The 9663-nt window shown below is 40.1% G+C and overlaps 1 protein-coding gene across 2 annotated transcripts in view; it reads left to right on the plus strand.

Moving 5' to 3' along the window:
• Window positions 1-9400, plus strand: part of LOC107716238 (protein brambleberry) — a 28938-nt gene extending 19538 nt beyond the window's left edge. The window contains exons 5-13 of one of the 2 annotated variants that reach the window (XM_016522622.1): window positions 2238-2460; window positions 2626-2742; window positions 3254-3433; window positions 3516-3722; window positions 4781-4940; window positions 5062-5105; window positions 6939-7069; window positions 7178-7266; window positions 8900-9400. In XM_016522622.1, the coding sequence (XP_016378108.1) occupies window positions 2238-2460; window positions 2626-2742; window positions 3254-3433; window positions 3516-3722; window positions 4781-4940; window positions 5062-5105; window positions 6939-7069; window positions 7178-7266; window positions 8900-9029 (1281 nt within the window). In that variant the 3' untranslated portion in view covers window positions 9030-9400. The remainder of the gene's footprint in view (window positions 1-2237; window positions 2461-2625; window positions 2743-3253; window positions 3434-3515; window positions 3723-4780; window positions 4941-5061; window positions 5106-6938; window positions 7070-7177; window positions 7267-8899) is intronic. The other variant, XM_016522623.1, reaches the window with a different exon arrangement.
• Window positions 9401-9663: the final 263 nt, after the last annotated feature.

Raw genomic sequence — 9663 nt, forward strand, 5'->3', positions numbered from 1 at the left:
CAGCTCTTCTTTATGCACCAAGAGCTTGTAACACTCCAAAGAGAAAGGAAAACTTGAAATCGCATCATATGACCCCTTTAACGGTTTTTAATATATACGTAAATGAATGTAATTGTTTGCAGTTACAAGTTTAACTGGTGTTTTTGGAGTAAAGGTCTTTGCATTCTGAGTCCAAAATTTTCGTATGCGTTTTTGTGGCATGCGTCATCCTAAAAATTCATCACGCACAGAAACCTTGCACACCGAGTCCGATGCGTATTAATTCGCCCAAAATTTTTTTTTTCGCAAACTGTAGAGAGGAAGGAGAGTTCCACCTCATCAAGGAGCTTTGGGATTATCCTGAGTGACTCAAAGTTTACTACAGGATTTTGATGCTTTGGTCGCAACACTAGAGCCACATATTTTAATAGAAGACCACCAATTTCCGTGAACCAGTTGTTCCTGAACAGAGACTGGCAGCATGTCTAAGGCATGGACACACGCACCAAACTGTGGCATCGGAGAGGTGCGCGCCAGGTTATCTGTTGTTCTTTACTTGTCATATCACAATCATATTTGATCGTCAGTAGTTATGGAAGGTTTTATATATTTCTGTAACACATTTACAGAAAACGTAAGTGGGCAGCTGAAGGGTCAGAGTGCAGAAGTGCAGGAGGGACATCAAGCGATTCTTGATGACCTGGCTGTGGTCTGGCATCGGAGAGGTGCGCGCCAGGCATTGAAACCAGCATACAATTATGGCTTTCGCCTCTACGGTGGCTCGGAGTTGTGCGAAAAAACGGAGAAAATCAAACCCGATCCGAATTTTTTTTTATGACTGATGAAAGTTTCGAAGGCAGCGTGTAAACGTGCCAATCACGTTTACACGCTGCCTTCGAAACTTTCATCAGTCATAAAAAAAAAATTCGGATCGGGTTTGATTTTCTCCGTTTTTCGCACAACTCAGAGCCACCGTACAGGCGAAAGACATAATTGTATGCTGGTTTCAATGCCTGGTGCGCACCTCTCTGATGCCAGTTTGGTGCGTGTGTCCATGCCTTAGACATGCTGCCAGTCTCTGTTCAGGAACAACTGGTTCACGGAAATTGGTGGTCTTCTATTAAAATATGTGGCTCTAGTGTTGCGACCAAAGCATCAAAATCCTGTAGTAAACTTTGAGTCACTCAGGATAATCCTGGACAAGCTGCTGGAGGGTCACAGTGCACTGCAGCTCCAGCAGGGGGCTCTGAAGGAAGGGCAGGAGCAGCTGGATGCCTCTGTCAGTGAAAACCTGCAGAGACTGGCACAGGAGAAAGCTCTCATCAGCACCGGCCAGCAACTGGTGGCTCAGTTAATTCAGGGCATTACACAGAGAATGGGTCAGTCACAGAAAAATGCATTTGCTTCAAGGCTGACCTGTGAATTCTCACTTCATATAGTAACTAGGTTAACATTATCTGTTGTTCTTTACTTGTCATATCACAATCATATTTGATCGTCAGTAGTTATGGAAGGTTTTATATATTTCTGTAACACATTTACAGAAAACGTAAGTGGGCAGCTGAAGGGTCAGAGTGCAGAAGTGCAGGAGGGACATCAAGCGATTCTTGATGACCTGGCTGTGGTCCGAGGAAGTGCTCAGGACATCTACGAAAAAATGGGTAGAGCCACATATTTTAATAGAAGACCACCAATTTCCGTGAACCAGTTGTTCCTGAACAGAGACTGGCAGCATGTCTAAGGCATGGACACACGCACCAAACTGGCATCAGAGAGGTGCGCACCAGGCATTGAAACCAGCATACAATTATGGCTTTCGCCTCTACGGTGGCTCGGAGTTGTGCGAAAAAACGGAGAAAATCAAACCCGATCCGAATTTTTTTTTATGACTGATGAAAGTTTCGAAGGCAGCGTGTAAACGTGATTGGCACGTGAGGTCGTATTTATTTTTTAACGTGTGAACATTTCGGACTCGGGTCAATTTCTCTTTCATGAGATTGCTTCCTTTTTTTGGCCGGGTTTCATTTCTCCGTGTTGTTAACTCTAGGGGCAAGGCTTCTTAGCCGGGTGTTTTTAGGGGTGTGATATTCAAAGGACAATTGTTTTCGGACTTCACATTTATCAACATGCGTAAAGTTGATCTGTGCGCACGGATCTGCGCTCTTTTCTACGTTAGATTGATAAATGAGGCCCATTGATTGTGAATGCAGTTTCATGTTGACTTGACCGTTTGATGGTTTGTGTTGGTTGATCTGCAGGAGGGTCAGACAGAGCTGAGGGAGATGACCGCTGCGTCGCTGGACAAGCTGCTGGAGGGACACAGTGCACTGCAGCTCCAGCAGGGGGCTCTGAAGGAAGGGCAGGAGCAGCTGGATGCCTCCGTCAGTGAAAACCTGCAGAGACTGGCACAGGAGAAAGCTCTCATCAGCACCAGCCAGCAACTGGTGGCTCAGTTAATTCAGGGCATTACACAGAGAATGGGTCAGTCACAGAAAAATGCATTTGCTTCAAGGCTGACCTGTGAATTCTCACTTCATATAGTAACTAGGTTAACATTATCTGTTGTTCTTTACTTGTCATATCACAATCATATTTGATCGTCAGTAGTTATGGAAGGTTTTATATATTTCTGTAACACATTTACAGAAAACGTAAGTGGGCAGCTGAAGGGTCAGAGTGCAGAAGTGCAGGAGGGACATCAAGCGATTCTTGATGACCTGGCTGTGGTCCGAGGAAGTGCTCAGGACATCTACGAAAAAATGGGTAATTACTTCTGAAATCATACGCTACCGGTCAGACGTTTGGAAGGATTACCATGTTATTTGTTTGTTTTTTTAATTGAGTCTCTTCTGCTCCCCAAGTTTGCATTTATTTGATCACAAATATAGTGTAAACCAGTCATCTGGTGAAATGTTACAATTTATAACAACTGCTCTATTTGCATGCTTTTTAGCAGCATCATATGACCCCTTTAAGGAGTTTTTACCATTAATATATGTATAAGAATTTCTTAAGGTAAATTGGATATTGTATGGTGCTTTTTTGTGCAATATGATGTCCATGGTGAATATTGATGTTTTAATGGGTGCAGGTGTGCACTAATCAATGTGGCGCTGAGGAAGGTTTTGCACCTTTGTACACCTTTTGCACTTGTTTTTTACGGCCTCTGATGAAGCGTTGAATAAAAAGCTTTGCAAATATCCAAAACACATTAGCACTATTTCAGCTAATAATATACTCGCATGGTCCTGTCTGTGTTAATCCTGTGATCCAGAGCTCAATCTGAACGGCTTCCTGCAGCAGCAGAACACCACGGCTCGGTTCTACTCTGAGCTCATGAGCAAGCTGGAGCGCATGAATGGGACTCTAGGATACATGCTGACGTATCTGGACAATATGCAGAATCGCCTGGAGGACAGGCTGCAGATGATCCAAGGCTATCTTGGCTGGGCAGGTGCTTGCATTGTGTACGAATGAATAAACAAGAAGAAACCTATTTGAATACGCTTTGGATAAATGTGTAATTCTCCTCCTAGGCCTGAGCCTCCGAGCTCTGTGGAGGTGTGTGATGCATGCTGGTTACTTCCTGTTGTCTGCGGTGCTGCTGTCGTTCCTGCAGTGTGCCACATTCTCCCGCGTCTCTCTGCTCCTCATGGTGCCAATCAATGCGATCGCAGAGATCAACCAGGAGTCTGCGCTCGACTTGGTCTCGCTCACTTTGCTGCTGTTCACACTTTCGCTAGGTACTGTATCTGTACTGGGAACAAATGATTCATCTATGCGCTTTTAAACACTTACGATGGTGTTTTGAGGTGATGTGTGTTGTTTCTGTACTGCTGCTGACCAGTGTTGGGGAAAGTTACATTTAAAAGTCATGCATTACAATATTGCGTTACTCCCTAAAAAAGTAACTAATTGTTACTTTGTTACTTTTTATGGAAAGTAATGTGTTACATTACTTTTGAGTTACTTTTTAAATGTGGGCATGGCTTGCTTGTTTGTTTTTAATATAAAAAAAGTTATTTTACAAATGTAAAAGCCCTTTCACACCAAAAGTGAAATGAATATGCCTCAGGCTGAAGGAAATGTAAATTCACGTCTGTACAGTAGTGGGCGCAGCTCTAACAAATTGAAGAATATGACGCAGGAGAAGAAAGTTCAACACTATTCAGCAGTAACAAAAAGGAAACACAAATGTGTCATTTTTGCTTGTTAGTATGGTTGAATTGGATCATCGAAGGTCAGTAGCAAAGACATTGGTTAATAAAATGGGATTAAATACAAATTATATTTGTCTTATTTAACATTTAATTATTGCAGGTTTATATAATATTCTGAGTTTGCATTTGACTGTTTTTATTCATTTTGAGGAACACTGAATCTGTTTTTGTGCCATGAGATGAGTAAACATGTTCATATTTAGTCTGGAACTACAGTAACATCACAGCGCACACAACGCTCTGCACTTACTCCTGATTTCTGTCACCATGGCAACACCAGAGCTGTCACTCAATACATGGAAACAAAGTAACTAGCGTTACTTATTTGAAAAAGTAACTCAGATATTTACTTCTAAATTAAAAAGTAATGCGTTACTTTACTAGTTACTTGAAAAAAGTAATCTGATTACGTAACTTGCGTTACTTGTAATGCGTTACCCCCAACACTGGTGCTGACACCATATGAGGTTAGTTGGACAGTCATGAGGCGCTCTCATACATGCAGTCTTTTGCAGAAAATGACTGGTAAATTACCATTAGTTCATGCCTGTCATCTTAAGGTTCTTGTACTTGTGGTCCAGGCCGCTGGTTTGTCCTGCAGGTGCTTTGGGCGTTATCTAAAATGAAGGGCCAGACCTGCAGCGCCACTCCTCTCTCTATAGGTCCTCCTAAAGAGAAGACACCTGAAAAACTGACCCAAACAGCTGAGCGCTGCCATGCGTCCTCCTCCACTCCTGTCCCGTGAGTTTACTATTGTGGAAGAGCGAGGAAACGAACTGTTAATTAATGCCATTTCAGGCTTAAACATGCTGTTGTGTGCTTACTATGTTTGTTTAGGGTTTTAATTCTCCTCTTGTTGTAGGAATGACCCAGACTGTGATTTAGAGGTGGAGAGCTTCATGATGGGTAATTGTGTCTTTTGTTCCATGTATTCACAAAGTCACTGTCCAGTACAGTTCTGCGGCTGATCTACTGACAATGCGTACATTAAAGAACACAGACGGATCATTTCCATAATGACTGACGCAATCGATCAAGAGCAGTGCAAATTAGCGCACAGTCACAAACAAGCAGAGCAAAAAAAAAATGTGGCTTGGCAAATTATATGTTTGGATAATGCCTTGCTCTGGAATTCCAAATAAATTAATATAAGTGGGAAGATTCTCTCCCTTCGACTATGCACTCTGTTCTCTGCAGTGCCTCCTTCTGGCGTCAAGCACAGAATGGGTTAAGACATGATTTGTTTTGGGGGGGGTGGTAAATTATGGCACGAATACCAGTAAATTGACTAGCGCAAACCTTCACGCGACCCGTTGTGTGATCCCTTTGAAAACCCCGCTCACATAAATTTTGCATTTGAAAGGGAAACTCATACAAATGCATATGCAATAAGATCAGCCACAAAAATAACTCCATGCCTTTTCAGCGCAAATTTTTCACTGTGTGAATCCTGACGGGAGTTTTTATTTACCTACCTACCAGTGGAGGGTTTGCACTAGCGAGCTGTTAGTAAATCTGGCCCATGAAATGAATACCCATTCAATCTAGAAATATATATATTTTTTATTATTAAACATGCATATAATGAATACACTTTTGCAGTTGAATGTGTGCCCCAGCCTGTGCATTTGAATTGGTTTATAGTTTACATGTGTTGTAGATGGTTGTATAATTACACTATTAGAACCATGAAGTAAACATTGTCATAATTCTTCAGCAGTAGATCATAAGCAGTTGCTTGGCATAAATGCACAGTATTTTTGGAACTGCTCTGAAACGTTTCCGAATTTAAGACTTCCTAAGATGATTAGGCTAAATCCAACCAAAATGATAATTCTGCCATGCACGCCCTCTCGTTTCGTTCCAGACCTGTATGACTGACTTTCTTTTGTGGAACATGAGGGTAATTTAAAGAATGCCTGGTGACCAAAGAGTTTTGGCTCTTATCAACTTCCATTTTATGGACAAAAACTACAATGGAAGACAGTGGGGAAACCAGTCTTTGGTTACCATCTTCCTCTGTGGAACATTGTTTGTTTCTTCATTCTTCAAAATATCACCAAGGTTTAGAACAGCATGGTGTGAATAAATTAGGATATAATTTTTTTGGGGTAAACTATCCTTTTAAGACTCTTTATGGTCTTAATTTTGATCAAACTGGATTTTAAGGATCTGCGGGAACCCTGTTACGTATTTTAACAGTCACAAAACTCGAAGCATTAAATTGTGACTTGGCCTGTTCTGCATTGTATCATGTGGCTTTTGAAGACAGGAGTGACAGCTGTTATATAAAAAAAAAAAAAAAAAAAAAAAAAAACCAACATTAATCCATGTAAAGTTGCTTGTGCAGATGGGTTTTGAACCAGAGAATGTTAGTTGAAGCGTGATTTATACCGCGCATTAGATTTAGATTTGCACCTCTAAAAAATCACAATCCCTGGTTGTCAAAACTTTGCAGTGCTTGGAAGGCCATATAAACTTGGGAGTGGGCTCTCTTGACTTAGGGTAGTGATCAACCAACTAGAAAACTCCCTAGAATCCATATAGAAACACACTAAAAACCTCTCTGAGCACATTTGTAACCAGCTGCCAACCACACACAACCACTAGCATCATGGTAGTGGGTTTTCACTTTCACACAGACAACCATAACTCTCATGCTCTTCAGAAAATGTAAAAGATCTAGATTGTATATATAATATTTTTCCCTCCTCTCTCTTTTCACCACTCCCTTTCTAGATGTAGGTGATCCGTACATACTGTCCATGTCCCCATCTCAGTCTCATGGTCCACCAAAGTTCAGTCATCGAATTTCAGGCAAACCCAACCACTCAACCCCCAGACTCAAGAGTCGCCACAGCATTGGAGCAGTGAGTAGTAACAGTAATTTTGTTGTATGTATCATTAATAGTATTCAATTAGATTGCCAACTGCACATTTCTTTGAACATGTTCTTGAAGTCATTATCTGATTGGCAGGCAGTGCTGGAGAATGTTCCTCGGAGGAACCTAGGAGGTGTGTTGGAGACCCGAAGCTCAAGCCCCAACCATTCACTTGCCAGCAACAGGTATCCTTTATTCAACTCTTATTAACGTCAACATCAATTCAAAGTTGATCCTTTATGCAGATGAATAAAGGGAGGGCAGATGTAAATGGTTTATAGGAATCTGTTTATTTGACTTTGTTCTTGGGTCTTGATATGGATAGACAAAAATGGATGTAACTATATTATTAATTTAGTGGTATCGCGATAGCAAAATTCTCAATATCATCGTGGTCACATGACTGTATGAAATGATAGGTCTTTGTGCAAAAAGTGTAGTTTTTTCAGCCCAGTGGAGCAGAGCGGAGGAAAGTGGGAACTACAATTCCCATCGACCCATGCATGCCCATCATCCTTTGCTCCCTGCTGCCTCTACTGGTGCTTTCAAGTCATGTTGGATAGATCCTATTTACAAGTTGAACTCACATGAAAGCCACCACAAAGTCGTTATTATGAGTGGGGAAACTCAAATTTTTCTTAAACATGTTGGATGCAATGGATGCAGCCAAAGACTATATAGATGTGCAGTGTCTGTATTGACGCTAAATTATTATTTTTTTTTTTTTTTGTACAATAAAACTGTTTTATATATATACAAAATATGTGACGCTGGAGCACAAAATCAGTCATAAGTAGCACAGGTATATTTGTAGCAATAGCCAACAATACATTGTATGGGTCAAAATTATCGATTTTTCTTTTATGCCAAAAATCATTATGTTTTGGTGATTTCAAATATCAACATTGGCTACCAGAAATCGCTTACTCTGCCTTTAAGTAAAGATCATGTTCCATGAAGATATTTTGTAAGTTTCCTACCGTAAATATATCAAAACTTAGTTTTTGATTGGTAATATGCGTTGCAAAGGACTTTATTTGGACAACTCTAAAGGTGATTTTCTCAGTATTTTAATATTTATTTATTTTTTTGCACCCTCAGATTCTAGATTTTCAAATAGTTGTATCTCGGCCAAATATTGCCCTATCATAACAAACCATACATCATTGAAAAGCTTATTCAGCTTTCAGATGATGTATAAATCTTAATTTAAAAAAAAAATGTACCCTTATGACTGGTTTTGTGGTCCAGGGTCACATATTATTGTATAATTACCATAGAACATATGATGATTCATACAGGAGAAAGGAGAAAAGGTGATGGACAGACAAAAAACGATATGCAGACACTGCCAAACTGTGGTGAAATACATGTGACTTGAGTTTTTTTTTTGCACTTTAAAATCAATACCTAATCTACGAGGAAGGTAGGTAGTAGCATAGAGAATGTCAGAGAAAAAAATAATAGCTGTTACCTTTGTCAAGGTGTGGCTGCTGCAATTACTTTATAAAAGTAAGTTTTGGGTCATTTGACCCATCTTTTACTATTGATTAGAGGATAAAGAAAAGAGGACAGGATATGACATGGTTAATTTGTACATCGTTCTAATGTTCAAGCATTTAATAAACACTTATGGCACTTTTTCCCAAGTCTTCGTTCGTCTATTTTTTTTTTAAATATCACAATAAATACTGTATCGTGCACTTTATATTGAGGTATTATTGTACCGTGAGATTTTGATATCGTTACATCCCTGAAAATACACTATTTTTATTGTTCTCTCGCTCAACTTTTCAAACCTTTTTATTTTGTGTGAAGTTCTTTTTCAGGTCGCCCGCTGTGCAGCGGTATCACTCGGCTGGGTCAGCCATGCAGAAAGAGGGCTCTGGTGGGTCAGGACTACTGTAGACTACATGAGGGTGGGCACACCTCCTACAGTCGACTCTGAAATGGATTCAGCATCTCTTGTTTTATTAGACTTCATTTCTGTTTGCAGAATATACATTGAATGCTAGAGCACTTTTCTCTTTTTAACTATTTACTCACGGTAGCTTGTCTTTTTGGTCATAGTGGGTTTTATTTCATGTTTGTTGTGCCACTTATGGATGTATTCTGCATTATTTATAATAAACTATGAAAAGTGAGATTTAAGATGCACGGTTTTAAATTTGCAAGTACTTATGGATTTCCCCATGCTGTCTGCAAATGCGTTATGTCTTACAAACATTTATTAAAGCATTTTTGGAAGAAAATGATCTAGTAAATGAAGCGTGTGTCTTTAGAGTGCATTTGTCTGTCAAGTTAATGACTGAGATGGAGAGAGCTGTTAGCGTTTCTATTCGAGTATTAAAGATTCACAAGTATGCATGACCCTGCAATCGCACGGTTTACACCTGGTATTAACGTGAAAGTGTCCTGGTTGTTTTAAACCTCTTCCATTTATGAATTATGGAGGCCACTGTGCTCTTGGGAACCTTCAATGCAGTAGAAATCATGTGTCTGAGTTCTGCAGGTAGTTCTTTTTACCTAATGACTTTGGTTTCTGTATATGCATTTTCATCTGTTAAACCCTGTATAGACAA

Source organism: Sinocyclocheilus rhinocerous, unplaced genomic scaffold (assembly GCF_001515625.1).
Source record: "Sinocyclocheilus rhinocerous isolate Xijiao unplaced genomic scaffold, SAMN03320098_v1.1 scaffold750, whole genome shotgun sequence".
Taxonomy (NCBI): Eukaryota; Metazoa; Chordata; class Actinopteri; order Cypriniformes; family Cyprinidae; genus Sinocyclocheilus; species Sinocyclocheilus rhinocerous.